This window comes from Aplidium turbinatum, chromosome 2 (genome assembly GCF_918807975.1).
Source record: "Aplidium turbinatum chromosome 2, kaAplTurb1.1, whole genome shotgun sequence".
Lineage (NCBI taxonomy): Eukaryota > Metazoa > Chordata > Ascidiacea > Aplousobranchia > Polyclinidae > Aplidium > Aplidium turbinatum.
In genome coordinates this window covers 37,564,201-37,584,536 of record NC_137473.1, presented here as the reverse complement: position 1 = coordinate 37,584,536, position 20,336 = coordinate 37,564,201, and the positions used below count along the sequence as shown (strand labels likewise).

Below are 20,336 nucleotides of genomic sequence, written 5' to 3'. Positions count from 1 at the left end.
TCAAGCTTGCTGGTGAAAACTACCAAAGCATCTTTAAGTGCTGAGCGGTACTGGCATCTGCTTCTTGAAGGGCCACCCAAGCCAGGATGGTCGAAAGGTAGAGGCCAGACAAAACGTAGTCCCCCTCGACCAGGACAGCAGAGCCTTCTAGTATCTTAAGACAACTCCTAATAACAGTGACATTAATCAATCACTCACTTCCAACCTGCCTTGAGCCAGCATTTAAGCAGTAGGCCTACAGCTTGTAAATTCACATGGTAGCCTACCAATATCTCAATGACTCAAAGATACAGATAACCCATGTTGAATTGTTGATGCGCAATCTGCTTTGAACGGAGATGGCGATTGGATATATACCGTATATTGGTGTTTTTCCCTTGCATTTTCAGATTTAGTTAATTCAATGGACCAAACAAATAAGCAAGTAACCTAATCCATTTGTCATCATTCAGCAATGCAACAAATTCCAATTTTATTTAAAGGTCAAAAAATAATTTAAGCTCGTCTATGAGCTCAAACACTCGTTTGGTTACGTTTCCTCTTGAAAGCCATCGAGTATTTGAATGAAAAAGAAGTAGGCCTACGTGATGGCCTGCATCCATGTCAGTGCACAGTTGCTTAAATAATCGGAAGTTAATCTAATAATAATTTCCTCTTTAACACTCTAGTGTAGGCCAACTTACGAGGCTTAAAAAGGTTTACATTTCCTAAAACCAAATTCCCCCCTAAAAATTGCAAAATTCCCCCCCCCCTAGTGGGGAATTCACCCCCGGTTGGGAACCACTGGCCTAATTAGTAGGGCTAGGGCCTATCATATGGCGACAAAACCCTGCGAATAACAAGAGATTAAATGTAGCCTACTTTTGTTTTATATCTGCTAATTTGATTTTGATATTATGCAGTCGGTTTTGATATTAGGCAGTCGGTTTTGATATTAGTCGGTCGGTTTTGATATTAGTCAGTCGATTTTGATATTATTCTGTTGGTTTTGATATTAGGCAGTCGGTTTTGATATTACTCAGTTGATTTTGATATTATGCAGTCAGTTTTGATATTAGGCAGTCAGTTTTGATATTAGTCGGTCGGTTTTGATATTAGTCAGTCGATTTTGATATTAGGCAGTCGGTTTTGATATTGGTCAGTCGATTTTGATATTAGTCAGTCGGTTTTGATATTAAGCAGTCGGTTTTGATATTAGTCAGTCGGTTTTGATATTAAGCAGTCGGTTTTGATATTATTCAGTCGGTTTTGATTTTATTCAGTCGATTTTGACATTATTCAGTCGATTTTGATATTAGGCAGTCGATTTTGATATTATTCAGTCGATTTTGATATTAGTCAGTCGATTTTGTTATTAGTCAGTCGGTTTTGATATTCTTCAGTCGAATTTGATATTATTCAGTCGGTTTTGATATTAGTCAGTCGGTTTTGTTATTAGTCAGTCGGTTTTGATATTCTTCAGTCGATTTTGATATTAGTCCGTCAGTTTTGATATAAGTGAACTGATTATTTCAATCATGTGTTGATATTGGTGATGTGATGGCAACGATGCTGAGATGGTATTCATATTGCGATGATACTGTTGTGGTGGTGATACAACTACTAGGATGGTATTGACACGTGGCTGATATAAGTAACGTTTAGGTTACGTTCCTTCATTGATATTGCTATGGTGTAGCTCCACGGCTGCTTTTGTGATTAATACTACGGATTTGATATTATTCAGTTGCTGTTTTCAGTCTGTTGTTGGTACTAATGGTGGAGTCCAACTTTATTGCCTAATTTTCATTTGCGTCGTTTTGACCTCTCAATTTGGCAAAAAAGCGTCCTTATATTATACCGGTAACTTAACTTGTAGTGCAACTGAGATAAAAAGAGTTCTAAGGACAGATAGAAACTTTGTGTTTCTGCTTCTTTTGAATTTTGTTCGACCCTTCCAGCTTAAGTAGTTTTTGAGAAGGCTTTTACCTTTTGAGCTGGGTGGCACGGCCGTTGGAAGGGGCCAGCCCCATAAAATTTTGGTAAATGATTTCTTGGTCCATGTGGCAGGTTTTGAAAACCTTTTTTTCAAATTCAAATAAAAGCGTTTTTCAGACCAACCCTACCAGTTAATAAGCTACATTGTTTACATTGCGTTTTAAGCAGAGCCGGCATAAAAATGAAACTGCTCCAGCTCCAGAGCTCTTTCATACCACTGCTCCAGCTCCATTACCATATTTTCTCGAATAATATATGACTTTAGTAATAGGCACCCTCGATCAGTAATCAGTCTAATCACCCCAAATTTAAAGTCTTAAAAAATAGCAGACGCACGACAATTAACAATACCATCCAACAAGTATCAATTTTGTAATGGGTTGCTGTTAAATTATGTGAAATCAGCCAATAGCCACAGCATCTCATGAAATTTATTGGAGCTGGTCTGGTTTTAAGGGAAAACTCGAATGGTTATGTGGCACCTCTAAACACTGTTCAATCTTTGCAAAATTTTACGCACTAACATATTTTAGAGTTAGACAATAGAAAAGAAACTAACGTGGTCATAACGGATTTCTAAAACAAATTTCAGGACCACCCTAATATTATGGTCAAAAGTATAATATTGTTTGGATTCAACTCTTCACTAATTTTCACTAGATAACTATTAAATATCCACTCACGTTTTTATTTTTTTCTTATGTTTTCCAATCAAATGATCTTTCTTATCTGGACTGTTTTTCTTTGTTTTTATTACATCTAAAAATAAACACAAAACTATAAAAGTACACCTAGTATACTGCATATACCGTATACGGTAAAACATATATCTTTTAAAAACTAAAATTAATTTCACATTCAAGTCACTGCGATTAAAAAAGACAAATTTACAAACCAAGCAAACAGAAAAGTTACATTTAGAACAGTGATTCTAAATCTTTTTCCGTAGGCCTATGTGGTCCAAATTCAAAACCTAAATTTTGTAAAGAGCCGCAACAAAAGAATTTAATGCGAAACTTGATGTTGGCTAAGACTTGTAATAAGTTTCCCAAATTGAGGAGTAGCCTACTATTGAAAGATGCAGTTAGGCCTACTCAAAAGCTGGTTAAAATGATGGTTTGTCGATGGTGGAATGGCCCGTTTCGGCGAATCCAATTCAGAGAAGCCGATTCGGAGAAATCCCATTTCGGAGACAGCCTTTTTCAGAGAATTTTGTAGGAATTATTTAGGCTACCTAAATCGGTTTCTTCGAAATGGATTCTCCAAATAGTAGCAGACCGGTCGATCGGTTGTTGTATTTGGATTTAATTTCAACTATTTTGCTGCAACATACAAGTGCTTCACACATGTATGTTGAACCAAACACAGAGGCCTTTTTTAGTGCATTGGCTATCAAGTTAAAATACTTTTCCTCTGGACTTGATGTAGATGATCACCTTTGAATACTTGTGTCAGCTTCATATCTGACTGCTAATCATTGAGGGGGAGGGGTGGCTGCGTCTATTGCCACAGGGACAAGAAAGAATTAATACCATTAATACTTGCTAATTCATCAATCATGTCGCTAATTAAGTCTGGTAAACTTTTGAATGATCTGTTGACTTGGTGCTCTGGCTTAACCACAAACGGCAGTGAACATGAGCAGTTGAGCACGTCTTCATAGCAGCAATATCTGCCAGAAAATGCTTGAACTTTGGGTGAGCAAACACATTCGCATGAATCTAATTTACTGTTGAGTGTTGATGTTACAACTTCTATCACATTACACATCTTCAGTGACTTAGCAACGATATTTTCTTGGGGTAAAATGTAGTGGTGCCACATTACAGGGAGGGGTAATGATTAACGGGTAAGATTTTCTTGACGGCATCTGTTAACGAGTCCATGAAGACCTTGATTCTTCCTTAACATTGAAACTGGAAGGGCACTCATCTGTTGCAACTGAACATAGTTTTGCCAGGTCCAAATGTGCTTCTAGAACACTAAAACGACATTCACGAAACATATATAACCTATCTCTGTGCCATGAATACCGGAATGGCCCGTTTCGGCGAGTCCAATTCGGCTAGTGCCCTATTCGGCGAGAGCCCTTTTCGGCGAGTTCCCTATTCGGCAATTTTTTTGAATTTTTTTTTTTTAAATTATTGGGTACCGTAGCCTAATTATCATTGCCGTTTTAGGGTTAGGAGTTAGAGTCTTATTTCAACGTTTAGTGACGTTAAAACGATGTAAAAGCGGCAATGATAATTAGGCTGTGATGGTACCCGATAATTTTTTTTAAAAAATTCAAAAAATCGCCGAATCGGACTAGCCGAATTGGACTTGCCGAATCGGACTCGCCGAATAGTAGCAGACCCATGAATACAGGGTGAACAGAAAGTCCTTAGACCAACTTATAAAAGATTTATTAGTAGAAAATAATTAAAGTTTCATTAAAAAGGTATCACAATGACAGCTTACTACTAGAAATAAATTTGTTTATTTATTTTCAAGGTGGCGGCCCTTACTTGGATAACTCTCTCAATTTTTTGTCAGAAGTTTTCGAATGAGCCACGTCACTCATCCTGGGGTATTTTGGCCCACTCCTGCAGGAGTGATTGCTTCAGAGTTTCATTGCTTCAAGATTTCAAATTTTGAAAGGATCTATCTCTAAAACTAATTTGAAATTGGCAAATTTGATGGCAGATATGAAAACTAGGGCGGCTTCTTACTCAGAATACCAAATTTCAGCTTTCTAAATGCTTTAGATTAAAAGTTGTGAAGACCCAAACATGGAGGAAAATTTACATGCGAAAGCATTTTGAGGGACTTTGGTGACTTTGAAGAGCTGTAACTTCTAAACGTCTTGAAATAATGAGCTGAATTTTTGTTTTGTGTTCATTGTACATCTATATGAAACTTTAGAGTGAATTTCAAGAAAATTTAAGCGGGTCGAGCTTGCACACCCTGTTGAGTTGACATGGAATGACCCCACAAGGACTTTCTGTTCACCCAGTAGAACCTAAAGTCAAAAATGGCTTGCAATGTTGAAGTCTGGCGTAACTCCCCTGATAAACACAGCTGATTGCCCTGTGTCTGTAAGTGTGGAGAAACGTTATCAGGAAATATCTTTGCTACAGTAGCAAGTTCAATTTAAATTATTTAACAACCATGTATTCTCGCCATTTGGGGCAGTTCTTCTAGCTCAAAGCAATATTTTAGCTGCATCGACGAGGGCCACAGGAAAAATGGTTGAAGAACACGGTTAAGTATCACTTAGATAGAATTAAGTTAAGACATACCTCTTTTTGCATTGTCATAGGCTTTTATATGTGTTATAACAGGTGAGTGGTAAATTAGTTCGCAAATTTTCTTAAAACAACAAATAAGAACAACAAGTTGCTGGTTGACATCAAACGCATCCTGATCTTTGCACCAGCTGCAAGACGGTCGAAGAACCATTTTCCCACCTCGACATTTTTTACCTGAAATGTAAAAAATGTAGAGCTCTTTATAACTAAATTTACAATCCCAACTATGTATCAAATAGTAATTGATAAACATCCTCATCAATCGGCTTCTACTCAGGGTTATGAAATACCTGATTTTTTAATAAAACCCAGCCCGGCCCAGGTTTTTCTGGAAAAAAAATGGGCTTTTTGGTAAAAAATCCAAGTTTTATGTGCAAAACATGGGTTTTATCATGTAAAAATTGACGATTTTTCTTACAAATTTGTTTGTTGTTTTAAGAATAAGTTGACCATTATTTTCACAATATGCATTCATGTGAAAAATCATGCTCCTAGACAGTGAGTTGCTGGTTGCTAAGCCTGCTAAATGTAACAAAAATTTGATTAGTGTTTTAATTTTCTAGCAATAGTTGCAATAAAACTAATGCTAGAAAAGATAACCATCTCGATGAACCCGAAACTTTGCAATATTTAATGAATTATATAGTAGTTAAAAATAATATATACTTTTGAAAATTTTGAAAAAAGGTTTTATTTCGTCACAGGTGTTGCCACAAGTTTTTTTTTAACAGCTTTGAAGTTTTCTCAAAATAGAGCAGAGTTCCTCATTTGGCAACACTATTTTTGTAGATACAGCTACGTCTTTTTAGAAAAACCCAGATTTTGTATAATAAATCCAGCTTACCTGAGAACCCGGGCAGCTACTCCCTACAAACCTGCATCTAGTGCAAAGTCATAAAATAACTCACAACTTTGCAACAGTGTTGGAAAGACATTGATTTTATAAAAAAATGCAGCCTCAAAACAAAATGTTTTTTACATTTCATTGACATACCATGTGTATTATACAAGCCATGATTGAGAACTACATCATTGCCAGATGCCAGATAATAGGTTTATTACATGATTAATTTTATAACATGATTATAGGTTAATTTTTACAAAATGCACCTAGTGGACCAAATCATATTTGGCATGGCAGACTATTAGTGTAGCTGTGGATTAACACATTTTACCTCGGTTTTTCAATTACTCATAAGTCATCAAAGTTTTCCTAGTCCTGTTGAATTATAAATGAGACAACAAATTACCAGAATTCTGGCCAAAATACAGTCAACCCCGCTTAATCGGCCCACGTTTAATAAGACCGCCCGCTTATTCGGACCATTTTGCACTGGTCCCGAATCCAAATCCATTTTTCTGTACAATTTCCCCGCTTAAACGGACCACCACCCCGCTTAAACGGACCACCCTCCGCCCTAAAATAGGCCTTTATGGTTAACGTTTTTTACTTTTTGTACGTTTTTCTGCGAGGTGACGCGTCAAGAGTTGTTGATGGGCAACGTGCTACGTTCTCGCCAGGGTTGTTGGTATTTTACCCGACCCAAAAAAACCCAGGTGGGTTTTTTTAATAAAACCCACTTAAAAAAAACCAAAAAAACCCATAAAAAAACCCATAAAAAAACCCAGAGCATCATATTTGTCCAGTTTTTATTGGAAAATTAAAAAAATGAACAAAAACGTTACAAGGCACTTAAAACAAACTTTAAATTAGGACTTAAGGATGTGATTGTGAAGTAAATTTCCAAGAATAAACTGAAAACGCAGTGGATATTGTACAGTGCACAAAAATCAAGTAATGTCACTTTGTGTATACTACACTAAAACTCATTTAATGCAAGAAGGCATTATAGTTAAACTGGTGAAAGTACTACTCTACTGTAGTCTGTAGCTAACTGCTCTAGGCTGATGCTGAGCTGCGTCGGAGTCTGCCTCGCTTTCTGACCTAGTCTTATTCTGAAACGATCCCTGTTCCATATCTAGAAAGCTAAAACCTCAATTGCTAAGGTAACAGGGATCAGTTGTCAGTAGATGTTACAGAAAATATATTTCGCACTTATTCAGTGCATCGTCAGTTCTGATAAAGGGCAGTTAAAACCTACAAGTAATATTTTAAACAACATTACAGTGACGCAATAATGTCAAAACATGAGCGTAAAAAATTGAAAAAGCATAAGCGTAAATATTGAAAAAATGCTGAATGAAAACTAAACTAAGCCGGCAGTAAAGTAAATTACGTATCAAATATAAATATAAACTAGAATTGATGAAAGAGCGATGAGCAAAGCCTGCAAATGTAGCGTTGTGACAAATTACGGCAAAGAAAATAAAGTAAAAAAAAAAAATTGTTTATCACTGCCTTTGACTGCCGTGTTCCGCATATACTTTATTTTCTTTGCCGTAATTTGTCACAACGCTACATTTGCAGGCTTTGCTCATCGCTCTTTCATCAATTCTAGTTTATATTTATATTTGATACGTAATTTACTTTACTGCCGGCTTAGTTTAGTTTTCATTCAGCATTTTTTCAATATTTACGCTTATGCTTTTTCAATTTTTTACGCTCATGTTTTGACATTATTGCGTCACTGTAATGTTGTTTAAAACATTACTTGTAGGTTTTAACTGCCCTTTATCAGAACTGACGATGCACTGAATAAGTGCGAAATATATTTTCTGTAACATCTACTGACAACTGATCCCTGTTACCTTAGCAATTGAGGTTTTAGCTACTGTAGTCTGTATAATATATATGATGTGAATTGCAATTTTGGAGGCTATTTACCAATTACAGATTCTAGATTCTAACGCATGGCTGTTTCAGAGCATTTGCCTAAATGGCCATTGGCCACGCAATTGCTCAATGGCTCATCCATTACTATATATAATGTATATATATAAATGATAAAAAATATTTAAACATGATGGCATAAATGCTCCTTGCCTTCAAATCTAAAGCAAATGATGCAATAATGTGATTTCTACCACAGTAGCATCAACTTGGTATAAAAATCAGTGGATGATGCAACATCCAACTTGATCTTGAAATTAATGGAGGATGCAACATTCAAGCAACAACAGCCCTAGTGCATTATTTTATTGAGTTATGCAAGCATGTACTGTGAGTGAAAGGCACTTCATTCGTAAAAAGTAGTTTTGAGGTGAAATAAGCATGAATCTACCTTTTTTTGCATCTTTTTTGAAAAAACCCAATAAAACCCAAAAAAACCCGGGCGGGTTGGGCTTTTTTAAAAAAACCCGGGTTTTTCTCAACCCTGGTTCTCGCTAAGCCATTTTAAAGTGAAGTAGGCTACAGATAAACAAACGCTTATTGTCACGTCATAAGGTCAATTGTCATCTATCAGAATTGCAGTAATTGTGATGCAGCACCGAATACTGTACTGTACAGAAGAATGAATGAATGCTTTTAGTGCTTGAATAAAAATGGCAGCAATAACTCGCGTAGATCAAACACTTAAAGAAAAAATAGAGATTCTTAACAAAATCAAAAACCAGCCTTAGGAAACGTCAGAGAGGAAGTTAGCCGAGATTGTATTTTGTTTTGATTGTTGATGGTGTTTTGGTTGTGTTTATAGCCGCAATTGTAAAATGCTTAAACTATTTTCAAAAACGATGTAAAAAATAACGAAATTTGTTCTCCCCGTTTAATGGGACCACCCGCTTAATCGGACCAATTTGGCTTGGTCCCGATGTGGTCCGATTAAGCGGGGTTGACTGTACCTATAATGTGGAATTACCCATACGTCTGGCTGAATTAGACCAGCAACAGACTATGTTAAATTATCTCAAAGTTTGGCTGAATCACTAACATAGCTTATAGGTATTTCAAAATGAAGTACAAATATGGTACTGCTATTAGCATTTGCATTCATCAAATGCTGGCATTTGCACAACAATCTAATCTCTTAGTTTAATTTATTTAGAATCAATTACGCTATGTAGTAATAGCATCTTCAGTTAGTACACATAAAATTAAAAATTAAAATTTAAAAAATACGTGAAACGAACAAATAACACAAACTATGATCAACAATTCAACATGCATAAAAATTTTATTCTGAATAGATGGTTGAAAAGTTGCAAGCCTAAATTTTAAATTGATGTTCTTCTACGATTTCCACAACAAGTTTTCCAACAAAGTAGCCTACTTTGTTGGAAAACTTATATTAGTTGTCATAGGCGCCGGATTTTGAAAATCGTCGGGGGGGCAAACTTTCTAGCCGACTGATTGCTTACATTCAAAATGCTGATGTTTGTTTGTCAGCATTGATATTTTTTTGCGTCTATATGCCATTGTATATCGCCAAGCTTTATAATGTAGGCTCGAGCCTCGAAATTCACGGCGGACATCGGACATGCCCGCCGTCACAGTATGTGATGTCCGCGGGAAGTACCATCTCAATCGGTCATATTTGTCCCCCGAGAAATAACACAGGAACTAGCGATACAAATCGTCATTGCATAGCACAAACAATTGTTGCGATAATATAATTGCCAGCGCATTCTAGTGCGCATCTAGAAAATGTGAATACTGTATCCCTTAGCTTCCATTCAAGGAGGAAAACTTTCGATTTTTACATTGCTTCAACGATTGATGACATTGAATCAGCGTAACAAAGGTGAATTCTATAGTGTGGAAATTTAGTAGCGTTAGTGTAGAAATTTTCCGACTCCTGCCCAGAGCATTGTGACACAATAAGCCACACGACCTCGTTCGGTGGAAGTTAATCAGTTGTGTGACGTATTGACCAGCTACACGGCACTTTGACTCTTCAAGCGCAAGTCGTTGGTCTGATGAAAGCCTTTCAGAGTGACTTTACTGATTTTTTAAAAAGCCTTCTAAAACCGTAGTTATAGTTCTGAAATGGCAAAGAATTATTATCAAGATAAAGTGATTAAGCATGACGATCGACGGCTAAAACTGTTGTGTCCGCCGTGAGATTTGATTTGTCCGTCGAGATAGCTGCTCAGACCGGACACGTTTGTCCGCCGTCAACAAAAACGAATTTCGAGGCCTGTAGGCTACTTCGAATTATATGCTAGTCATTTTGAACTTTAACTCTTAATACGCGTAGATACTAAACTGAGCAAACTGCACCTCGTTATTGACACTCCCAAGAAAAAACAAAGCGGAAGAAATCAAGAAAAACGTTTTTCAATCATTGTTACAATGCTTCAACGGCACCATGCTGGCGTTTATCAGCTACCGTACTTCTGTTTCTTTTGTTATCTTAGGAGTAGCGCTCTTGTTGCAACAAGTAGATCTTTTAATTGAGATCGATCCACAATGAAGGTCAAACTAACGCAAATCTGAACTTAGAAACATTTGATTTAGAATTTCTTTTAAATAATTTGCGGGGGGGCAGCCACCCCGAGCTAAATTCACGGGGGGGCGCCGCCCCCTCGCCTCCCTAGAGTCGGCGCCTATGTCAGCTGTTGTGGGCTATCTTCTACACTAATATTAATAAACTGAACTTGTAACTCAACTTTGTGATAAAGTTCTGGTGCAGCCATCGAGCAGTGAGCACTTTACTGTAAAATTCATCATTTTCTATCATGTGTTTGTAAAGGTTTTATGTATTTTCTCTTTTTCTGTAATGTATCTTGCAGTGCTTTAAGTTTTATATAATATAACTTTTTTTCTTGTTTACAGCTATGATGGGATGATAGAATTTCACTTCCTAGGGTTTTTCTGGGACAGAATATATATACATGCAAATGGCCCAAAACTGATCAACATAGCCCCGATTGATGTTAACGCTGCATGTATTAACCTTACGTGCAAGCAAATATAGTTGCGACGTTAAATGTGGCTGAAACTTAAAGTTTGGACTTTTTTAACTGTTTGACATTTGTTTAGAGTCAGTTTGGCATGTTTTTTCCATCAGCACCTGACAACCCTGGTACTCATAGGCGTCATTTCAGGGGTGCGAAGGGTGCTTAAGCACCCCAAAATAAAAATCTGAGGTAACAACATAAATGAGAGAGCACCCCTGGGCCCTGGTTTGCATACAAAATACACCGATTCAAATGGAAATTTGCATTGCTAAATAACGTTTTTTTTTCTTTCTTGAAAGTCGTTTCACCAAAGCGCAATATTTTCAGTGTTTTACATTTATGTGTGGCACGTAGCGCCACACATATCAAAGGCAGACATGAATGTACTATTGCGTAACAATTAAGCACAAACACGCGCACTGCGTCAAGAAGTGCCGTTCGAGAGAAAACAATTTGTCTGGCTTGAAGACGAAATTGCTGTTTTCTACTCAAACGTCTAAAAAAACATTCTGCAAACGGCGCCAGATGCAATCGTTAGCCGTTTCCCTTCTTCATCATACCGAATGGCAGACTTGCTACGAGAGCTGCTAGAGAATCCCACAATGAAAGAAGCCGATGTTACGAAAGTAAGCAAATTTTATGATGGTGACTGAGAACGCAAGGATTTGCTGCGTGAACACAAACAGTGGTTCGCTTGTTGCAAACGTGACGGTGATGTTGTGGCAGTGAATAAGCTACGTCAGAAATTCATTGCACAGCCGTCAATGGTCGATATAATGCCAAATATATATGCAGCTTTGGCCGGGTTGATCGGTTTAAATTGGGGCGGTTTAAACCGCCCGGTTAAAACCGGTTAAAACCTGGTTTAAACCGGGCAGTTTTGACCACCTATTACTGGTCAAAACCCCTTTAGTGTATGAATCAAGTTGCTTTTCAATTGAATTAAAAATATTACCCTCCATGTTAATGAATGGTAATAGTAATGATGTTCAACTATATTTTGTTTTGATCAACAATAACCTAAATGCTGGATTTGGAACAAAAACAAAAAACATTCAATTTCTCAGTTTATTTTTGATATTTCAATCAGTTGGTTATTTTAATTAATGAGAAAATTCAAATTCTAAAGATAGGTTTCTGATAAACCAAAAAATGCTTGGTAGAACGATGAACCATTTGCACAGCCAACTGAAGTACAAGAATTTATTCCAACAAATTTTTTTTTATGAAAAACATTTGCCATAAAATTTGCGCAACATTTGCCCTCCCGTTGCGTAGCACATAATAAGACGTAGCACGACATGTAATTAAGGTAGTAGTCTTAGCGCTGTTTGATGTCTTGTTTTTGGTGGCGCTGAAACAAGAGAAAAATTCAAGATAAATATAATCTTTCGTACGAACTTTACAGGCAGCCATCTGTGGCTGCCTGACAGGTCGGTATTGGCAGCCATTAATGAAAGTTCAGGCGGCCATGGCCGCAAGCTATTTCGAGGCCTGCATATCAAAATGGTCACAACTCACAACTGCTTTTATATATATTTCCTAAATAGCCCATAACCCAGGCAGCCGACCATTCACTACATATAATAAAAATGTTTTTCTTGGTTTTGACCGGTTTAAAGGGGACCTGAAATGAAAAATTAAAATTTTTTTGGTGATTTTTTAGTGTTTAAGTATTATATTTTTCGAAAAAATTTTTTGATATGCCTTTTTGTTTGGGAGATATAACCAAATGAAAATCGGCCACCTGATGGCGCTATGTGTCTTGTGACGTCATCGGCTGGCAACCAAGTAAACAGCTTCATGCATTTGCCTTAGAAACGTCGCATAGGTCATTGTGTATTGAGCATAAACAAGATGTCTGAAACAAGACAAGGATTTCTCTTTGAACCAAAAAGACGGCGACTTGACAGCGAAGAACATCATTCTGATTCGTGCTCTGACAACACCAGTTCAGACAGCAGTCGGATGGAAAATTTGCATTGAAAAAATTGCAGGAAAATAATTTGCTTGAACCAAGTTTATATCAACTAAAAGTAGCCTATGTATTCAGAGTTGACTAATATGCCTTTGCCTACCCTGCCAATGTTTTACTGTCTTACTGACCTGTTTCAAAGTCTTGTTGTTTTCTCGCTTTGCTATTCGATCCAAACGCCCGATCGTACTCACAGACCTGTACCTAGGTCGATCGAGTTTTGTGGGTAGGCTACTGTTTTGACAGTGGCTTTCACATATCTTGAAAAATCAAAGACAGAAGAAACAGCTTCAGGGATGAGCAGGTGTTTGGACTTGGTGCCTTGTAGCTCTGCCTGTAGATCGCGTTAATAATCGCTGGCCAGAAAATGATTGCTGCACACACGGCAGTGCTTGTTTACAGGTGGGTTTTTGAGTTTCATTGCTGAGATCCATTTCTTCAGCTTGTCGTCATTATTCAGAGGTAAACGATGAAAGATTTGACGATTTCCCGGTTAGTACAACCGGGAGCCATACAAGTAGCCACCATTTTAAGGGTGTAAAAACTCCCTTAGCACAAAATTGTTCGCTGTTTCGGTAGCCTACGCGAGTTGTTCCTTGTGTTTGTACGCAAAACAATAGACCTTGGATGCCGCTTTGCCAGCCAATGACGTCATCAAAATTTTTGACCAATCAGAATCATTCAATTCAAAAAAGGTTTTTTTAGGTTTTTTAATTAATGGTAACACAAAAAATAAAAAAATTGTTGAAAAACGTTTTATTTCAGGAAGATCTACAAATACAAAAGCTATGAATTTTCGTTGCAGTGCACCTTTAAACCTAGTTTTCACCGGTTAAAACCAGGTTTAAACCGCTTAGTGGTCAAAACCAGTTTAGACCACTTAGAGATCAACCCTGAGCTTTGGTAACTTACATTGTTATGCCGACTTCTTCCTGTGAAGCCGAACGTTCCTTTTCGTTATTACGATGCTTGAACACCTACCTTCACAGCACTCAAACGCAACAACGACTGAACAATTTGGCCGTTATAGGTAGTCATCGCGAATTGGCAGAGAAATTAAACATGGAAGAACTTGTCACGGAGTTTGTTTCCAAGACAACGACCCGCAGAAACAAATTTGGATGTGATTAATTTATAGCAAGCCGCATTATAAGGCAGACGTGAACAAATTAAAGCAATTAAAGTCGAATATATTTCAATATTCAATGTAAGATCACTTTCGCCTCGCATGTAGCCTAATACTTGTTTTCATTTCTATCTGATCATTTGACATACCGCTGCAGTCTATTCGATTCCACATACGACAAAATTATCTTCTTTTATGTTGATTCGACGTTTCATGACGTAGGCCAAACATGGTTGAATTTACTATTAGATTGAGTCATTTCACTCATTTGTTTTAACATTTTCCATCGGTCAGGTTTTCAATTGATTAGCCTATATTGACAATTTTCATAAGATAACTTAGAGCACCCCTAAGTTCGTCAAATTTTTTTAAAAAATTACGCCAATGCTGGTACTGATACAAAATTGAAGAAATACATGAACATCCATCAAGTAAATACAACAGCTCAATAAGACGAGTATGTACAAAGAAATTTAAGCAATATAGTTTGCAGTACACTGCAATAAGTTTACATTGACACAATGTCAAAAGGAATCAAGTGTGAATTGGGGAGCAAGTCTTTTAGGCGCAGACAGTTAGGCGCCGGTCAAATAGGCGCGCACACTGTGGCGTCTGGATAGTTAGGTGCAGAGCACCGTGGTGCCCGTTCATTTAGGTGCTATTCATAGTAGTCTGCAGATTGTATCAGCTTGGCAGGTAGGGCAATGCTTTTCACACAAAATGTTATATTATACTCTTAATACACAAAGCAAACAACAGAGAATCTTGGAAACTTTTCATGCAAGAGGCAGTCAATGCTTGAAATCAAGTGCGACAATAAAAGAAGAAGTGTAGTTATTATTTGACTTATATTAATATAACTAAAATTGAACTCAGTCATGTTCGGAAACTTGAATAATTTATTAATAAAGCTTTCGCCGACGCAAACCTGGACTAACAGTTCAAATAAATGCCGAACATGCCAATTAAAAAAACAATATATTTTTCTGTTCAATATAAGATTTTGTGTGAAAAGCATTGCCGGTTAAGCAGCTTCACTCACTGAAGCCATGACTAACAACAAATAAATACACGCGCATTAATAAAACAACATATTTTTCTGTTCAATATGCACATGTCATCCAAGTGACTCCTTACGTCTTGTCTTTTTGTGTTTTGGTTTTAATATGGACAACCTTGTCTGATACAAATAAATAAAATATATATATATTGGTGTTAGTTTTGTCGGTTTGTTGGTTTAAGTAGATTAATCTTGGTCTGCCTTGGGCAGGCTTTCCTTCAATTTTGCCTGTAAGAGAGAGATGTTCTAACTTTCCTTTTCGCAGCACGTTTCCTAAAAATTGAAGTTGATTTTCTTTGACATTTTTTAGTAAATTCTTTGTTTGTTTGACTTGATTCAAAACAGTCAAACATCAGTAAAAAATATACCGTAGCCTATATTCAAACGGGTGGTAGGCTTGAGTGAAGAGTAACTTAGTATTTCATCAAAACTCTGAATACGTTTTGCCAAAGCTGAGCTGATACAATCTGCAGACGTTACTACGAATAGCACCAAAGTGAACGGGCGCCACAGTGCTCCGCACCTAAATATCCTGACGCCACAGTGTGCGCGCCTATTTGACCAGCGCCTAACTGTCTGCGCCTAATAGACGTGGACCCGTGAATTGGCACAGTTGAAGAATCTACAATACAAGGGTCGGAGGTTACTGATGACATGGAAGTAACAAAACACACTAAGTGGTTAGTCGAATCAATTTCTGTATGTTAATGATGGCCATGATTTTACGCAGCTATTTATCGGGAGCAAGTCTTTTAGGCGCTGACCGTTAGGCGCTGGTCTAATAGGCGCGCACACTGTGGCGTCTGGATATTTAGGTGCGGAGCACTGTGGCGCCCGGTCATTTAGGTGCTATTCCTAGTAAAGTCTGTAGATTGTATCAGCTTGGCAGGTAGGGCAATGAAAATTATATCATGGCTTCCGTGAGTGAAGCTGCTTAAACCGGCAATGCTTTTCACACAAAATGTTATATTGAACAGAAAAATATATTGTTGTTTTATTGATTTATTATTGTTTTATTTGTTGTTAGTCTAGGTTTGCGTTGGTGAAAGCTTTATCAATAAATTATTGCTCAGATCCAACATCGGCTTATATGCAGGGCAATTAGAGCAGTAGACCACCTGATCTCCACAGGACACGTACTTCTGGAGTAGAAGTTGCCGGTTTAAAGGCGCAGCTTTGTGCAATCTGTTACCTTTAATAATTACTTCTACTTGAGACGGAAAGATCGTGTGGAGATGAGGTGCGGGAAAACGCTCTACTACTCTTGATATTAGCACATCTCTACAGGACATTTGCAATGCATCCTGAACACAAGTTGCAGCCAGATGGAACTTTACTTAATCTATTATCTTTCGCAATTACTTCTGTTCGGGATGGATTGGCCATGTGACGAGAACGCGTAAGACGCTGTACTACTGTTCACATGAATACATTTCTACAGGGCATATAAGCTACACCTTGGCTACAAGTTGCAAGCATAATGGTGAGACTTCGCTCGTTATTAAACCTAATTGGGGTTTTGACGGAAAACTAAGTTACTTTTCACTCAAGCCTACCGCCCGCTTGAATACAGACTACGGTACATTTTTTACTGATGTTTAGTGTAGTTATTATTTGACCTAACTAAAAGTGAACTCATACATTTTCGGAATCTTGAATAGTTTATTGATAAAGTTTTCGCTGACGCAAACCTGGACTAACAACAAATAAATGCTGAACACGCGCGCATTAAAAAAACAACATATTTTTCTGTTCAATATAACATTTTATGTGAAAATCATTGCCGGTTTAAGCAGCTTCACTCACGGAAGCCATGACATATTTTCCTGGTCAATATAACATTTTGTGGGAAAAGCATTCCCGGTTTAAGCAGCTTCACTCATATATTTTTTCTGTTGAATATAACATTTTGTGTGAAAAAGCATTCCCGGTTTAAGCAGCTTCACTCATATATTTTTTCTGTTGAATATAACATTTTGTGTGAAAAAGCATTCCCGGTTTAAGCAGCTTCACCCATATATTTTTTCTGTTGAATATAACATTTTGTGTGAAAAAGCATTGCCGGTTCAAGCAGCTTCACCCATATATTTTTCTGTGTAATATAACATTTTGTGTGAAAAAGCATTGCCGGTTTAAGCAACTTCACTCACTGAAGCCATGACCAACAACGCAAACGCATTAACAAAACAATATATTTTCCTGTTCAATATAATATTTCGAGCACCTAAATGACCGGGCGCCACAGCACTCCGCACCTAAATATCCAGACGCCACAGTGTGCGCGCCTATTAGACCAGCGCCTAACTGTCAGCGCCTAAAAGACGTGGACCCTATTTATCTTCAGCGATCTCTAAATATTGTTTGTTGGGTTTTTTGACAAAAGTAATGACAAAGCAGTCTGCCAGGGCTGGTTTCTTGTTCTGTTCAATGCTGTGGAATTTTGCATCCATAATGTTTTATTAATGCTGCTTTGTAACCAGATTTATCAGAGTAATTAAATATACCAAATATAAGAGTACAAATAAAAATTACTAATAATTTAACAAGAAAACGTCCAACCAGAATAGTGTGGAAATATATATGGGCTAAACCAAGCACTTGTAAACAAATAATTAGAACAGACCCAGTTACAAATAAAACAATCAATTTTTCCATATGATATACCATTATGATATTGATATATATACCATTACATAAAACGTAACAATCCACCTTTGAACAGACAATTGTATGCTTGCGGCTCATCTTTCTTGCTCTCTGTATTTTAAAATTAGTTTTTTCGCACCTTGCCTTTCTACCACATCATGTGATCTGTTCAACGTTTTTTGATGCAGTTACCTTTGATTCTCGCAGAGCCTATATCGTTAAGTTTGAGCTAGTCAAAAGTACTGTGCAGTTTTTGTTTTTTCCTGTTTATAGTTATAATAACCATTGTATTTTATTCAAATGTAGTAAAAATTGTATATATGTTATTCCTGAAGAGGACATCGTGTGATGTCGAAAATGTTCGATATTTATATAATTGTTGCGTAGCTTTGTGTTTTTTGTAAATATAATAATCTTTAATATGTTAAACTTGATAACGTTGCTCGGCTTCGTATGCCTATGGTTCAACAAGACAAACTCTCTACCGAAGCTGTAGCCTGCCATTATTTTATTTGCATCACACCAATAGGCCCGGGATTGGGATGGAAGATGGATTGGAAGACAGATTTAGTAATGGAAGATAGAAAAGGATAAAAAGGGATGGAAAACTTGGATGATGGGATGGAAGACAGTCTTCCATAATTCCATCATTTACTTTCTAACACAGTATCAAGGCAGAAAACAATTTTGAGTGAAGGTTGCCATTTCATTATGTTTCTTAAACTGAAATAATTGGATTTTCGATTTGTATTAAACCAAAGCATTGTCGTCCAGACGGTTGCTCAAGAATGAGAAGTGGACAACATCCACAGTGAACAATCATTCTCATCAGCAGCATAGTTTCACATTAGTCATTTGAATGTACTACATTGCTCTTGAATCATTCTATTTGTGTGAAAACGTTACAAGCAATCAATCAAACATAAGTTTTTTTGCAAAATATGGTGCCCTTAAGCACATAAATAAAACTTAGGCCTTTGAAGCGTGAAAAGAGAGAGTAAGCTTGCCCTCCCAGAAATTTCAAACACACATTAGACAGAAATTACCGCAAAAACAGAACACATAAACGCAGCCACTTCTACACTCCACCAACCCGCAAAAAACGATTGATGATAGGCTATACTTGGAGACATAAAAAAATAGTTATATATCTTACAAGTGAGATGCCCTGATGTTTTATATGAACTGACAAAACACAGAAAACAGCCATATTTACGCATTCCATCTCGCTTCGCTCTCTGCACACCAAGTGTTGAAGTTGCACCAAAGCAAGACCACTTTCAAAACCACAGATATATATAGCTCTTCTAGTTCTAACTTCAAACATCAGACAGTGGTCTTAATTAAGTATGATAAAAATACTGCAATTAAATTTTTAGCTCAAATTCATACTATAGTTGATGGGCTTGAAGCATGTAGCAATCCAAATTTCTATAGGCATACAATGCAAAAATCACAAAAGTTTCAAATGGAATTGAAGATATGTATGATGGAAGGAAATTTCAGGATAGAAGATGGAAAAAATGTTTTCCATTTCATCTCATACCCTGTTATTAGGTCCATATTTACAATTAAACATGCAAAAACAATATACATAAACATTAAAAAAAAGTATTATAATAATCACAATAACACAGTTAGCGGAAGTAGTGGCTATATTCAGAACTGCATAACGTTTTATCTAGTGCTGACTGTGCTAAAATCAACTTAATATACTGTTATAGTCGTCATTTTATTTACGTTGATTTTGTGTAACTTGTGACCTGCCTCACTACATAATAACATTCAGCGTTTTCTGGTACAGACGCTGGAATTGATTACCACCGCACAACGCGCGTAATCAATTAAGCGTTCTGTATCACGTTCCTCAGTTGATTGTTTTGCGTTTCTTAATATATATTGTGTTGCTTTTATACACTGAATCAGTAAGTAACAAGAGGTAAATGGTTTTCTCACTTGGTTGGCTACTACTGTTATTATTGCTTATTTTAAATTAAACGTCTGGAAATACAACATATACTTACAAATAAAATGCTGACATTGGGATTGTGTAGAGGCCATTGGATCAGTAAGAACAAGAGAACATATGCAACAAGTCAGGGATTGTCGTAACCATGGTAGTAACTTGTATAAATCTTCAAAACTTGTTGGGTCCTCATAATTACACATCAGAAATGTTTGACATACTTGCAAGTATAAATTAGTGCTGTTTTCTGTGTCCATACTTCAATAGAATTACTGATTTGAAACAAAAAACTTAGTTTAAAACTGGTACCGGTAGTAGCAAATGTGAAATGCCAATACAACCTTTGCACATAACTAGCTAGATCACCAATCTCAATAATAACCTTATTGCAGCTCTACAAATTTGCTTTCTAAGATTTGAACGTGCATTTTCAATTTCAAATGCCGCAAACCTTGAAAAAGCTTCTGCAAGTTCTTAAAATCTCCACATGATCTACT

At 36.9% G+C, this 20,336-nt stretch overlaps 1 protein-coding gene across 1 annotated transcript in view; it reads right to left on the bottom strand.

The window, feature by feature from the left end:
* The window catches only part of LOC145765112 (E3 ubiquitin-protein ligase MSL2-like), a 36,199-nt gene extending 16,092 nt beyond the window's left edge, over positions 1-20,107 (bottom strand). The window contains exons 1-3 of the mRNA XM_082576865.1: positions 19,898-20,107; positions 5,259-5,441; positions 2,661-2,736 (exon numbers count right to left, since the gene is read on the bottom strand). Of these exons, the coding sequence (XP_082432991.1) occupies positions 2,661-2,736; positions 5,259-5,441; positions 19,898-20,096 (458 nt within the window). The 5' untranslated portion in view covers positions 20,097-20,107. The remainder of the gene's footprint in view (positions 1-2,660; positions 2,737-5,258; positions 5,442-19,897) is intronic.
* Between the last annotated feature and the right edge of the window lie 229 nt (positions 20,108-20,336).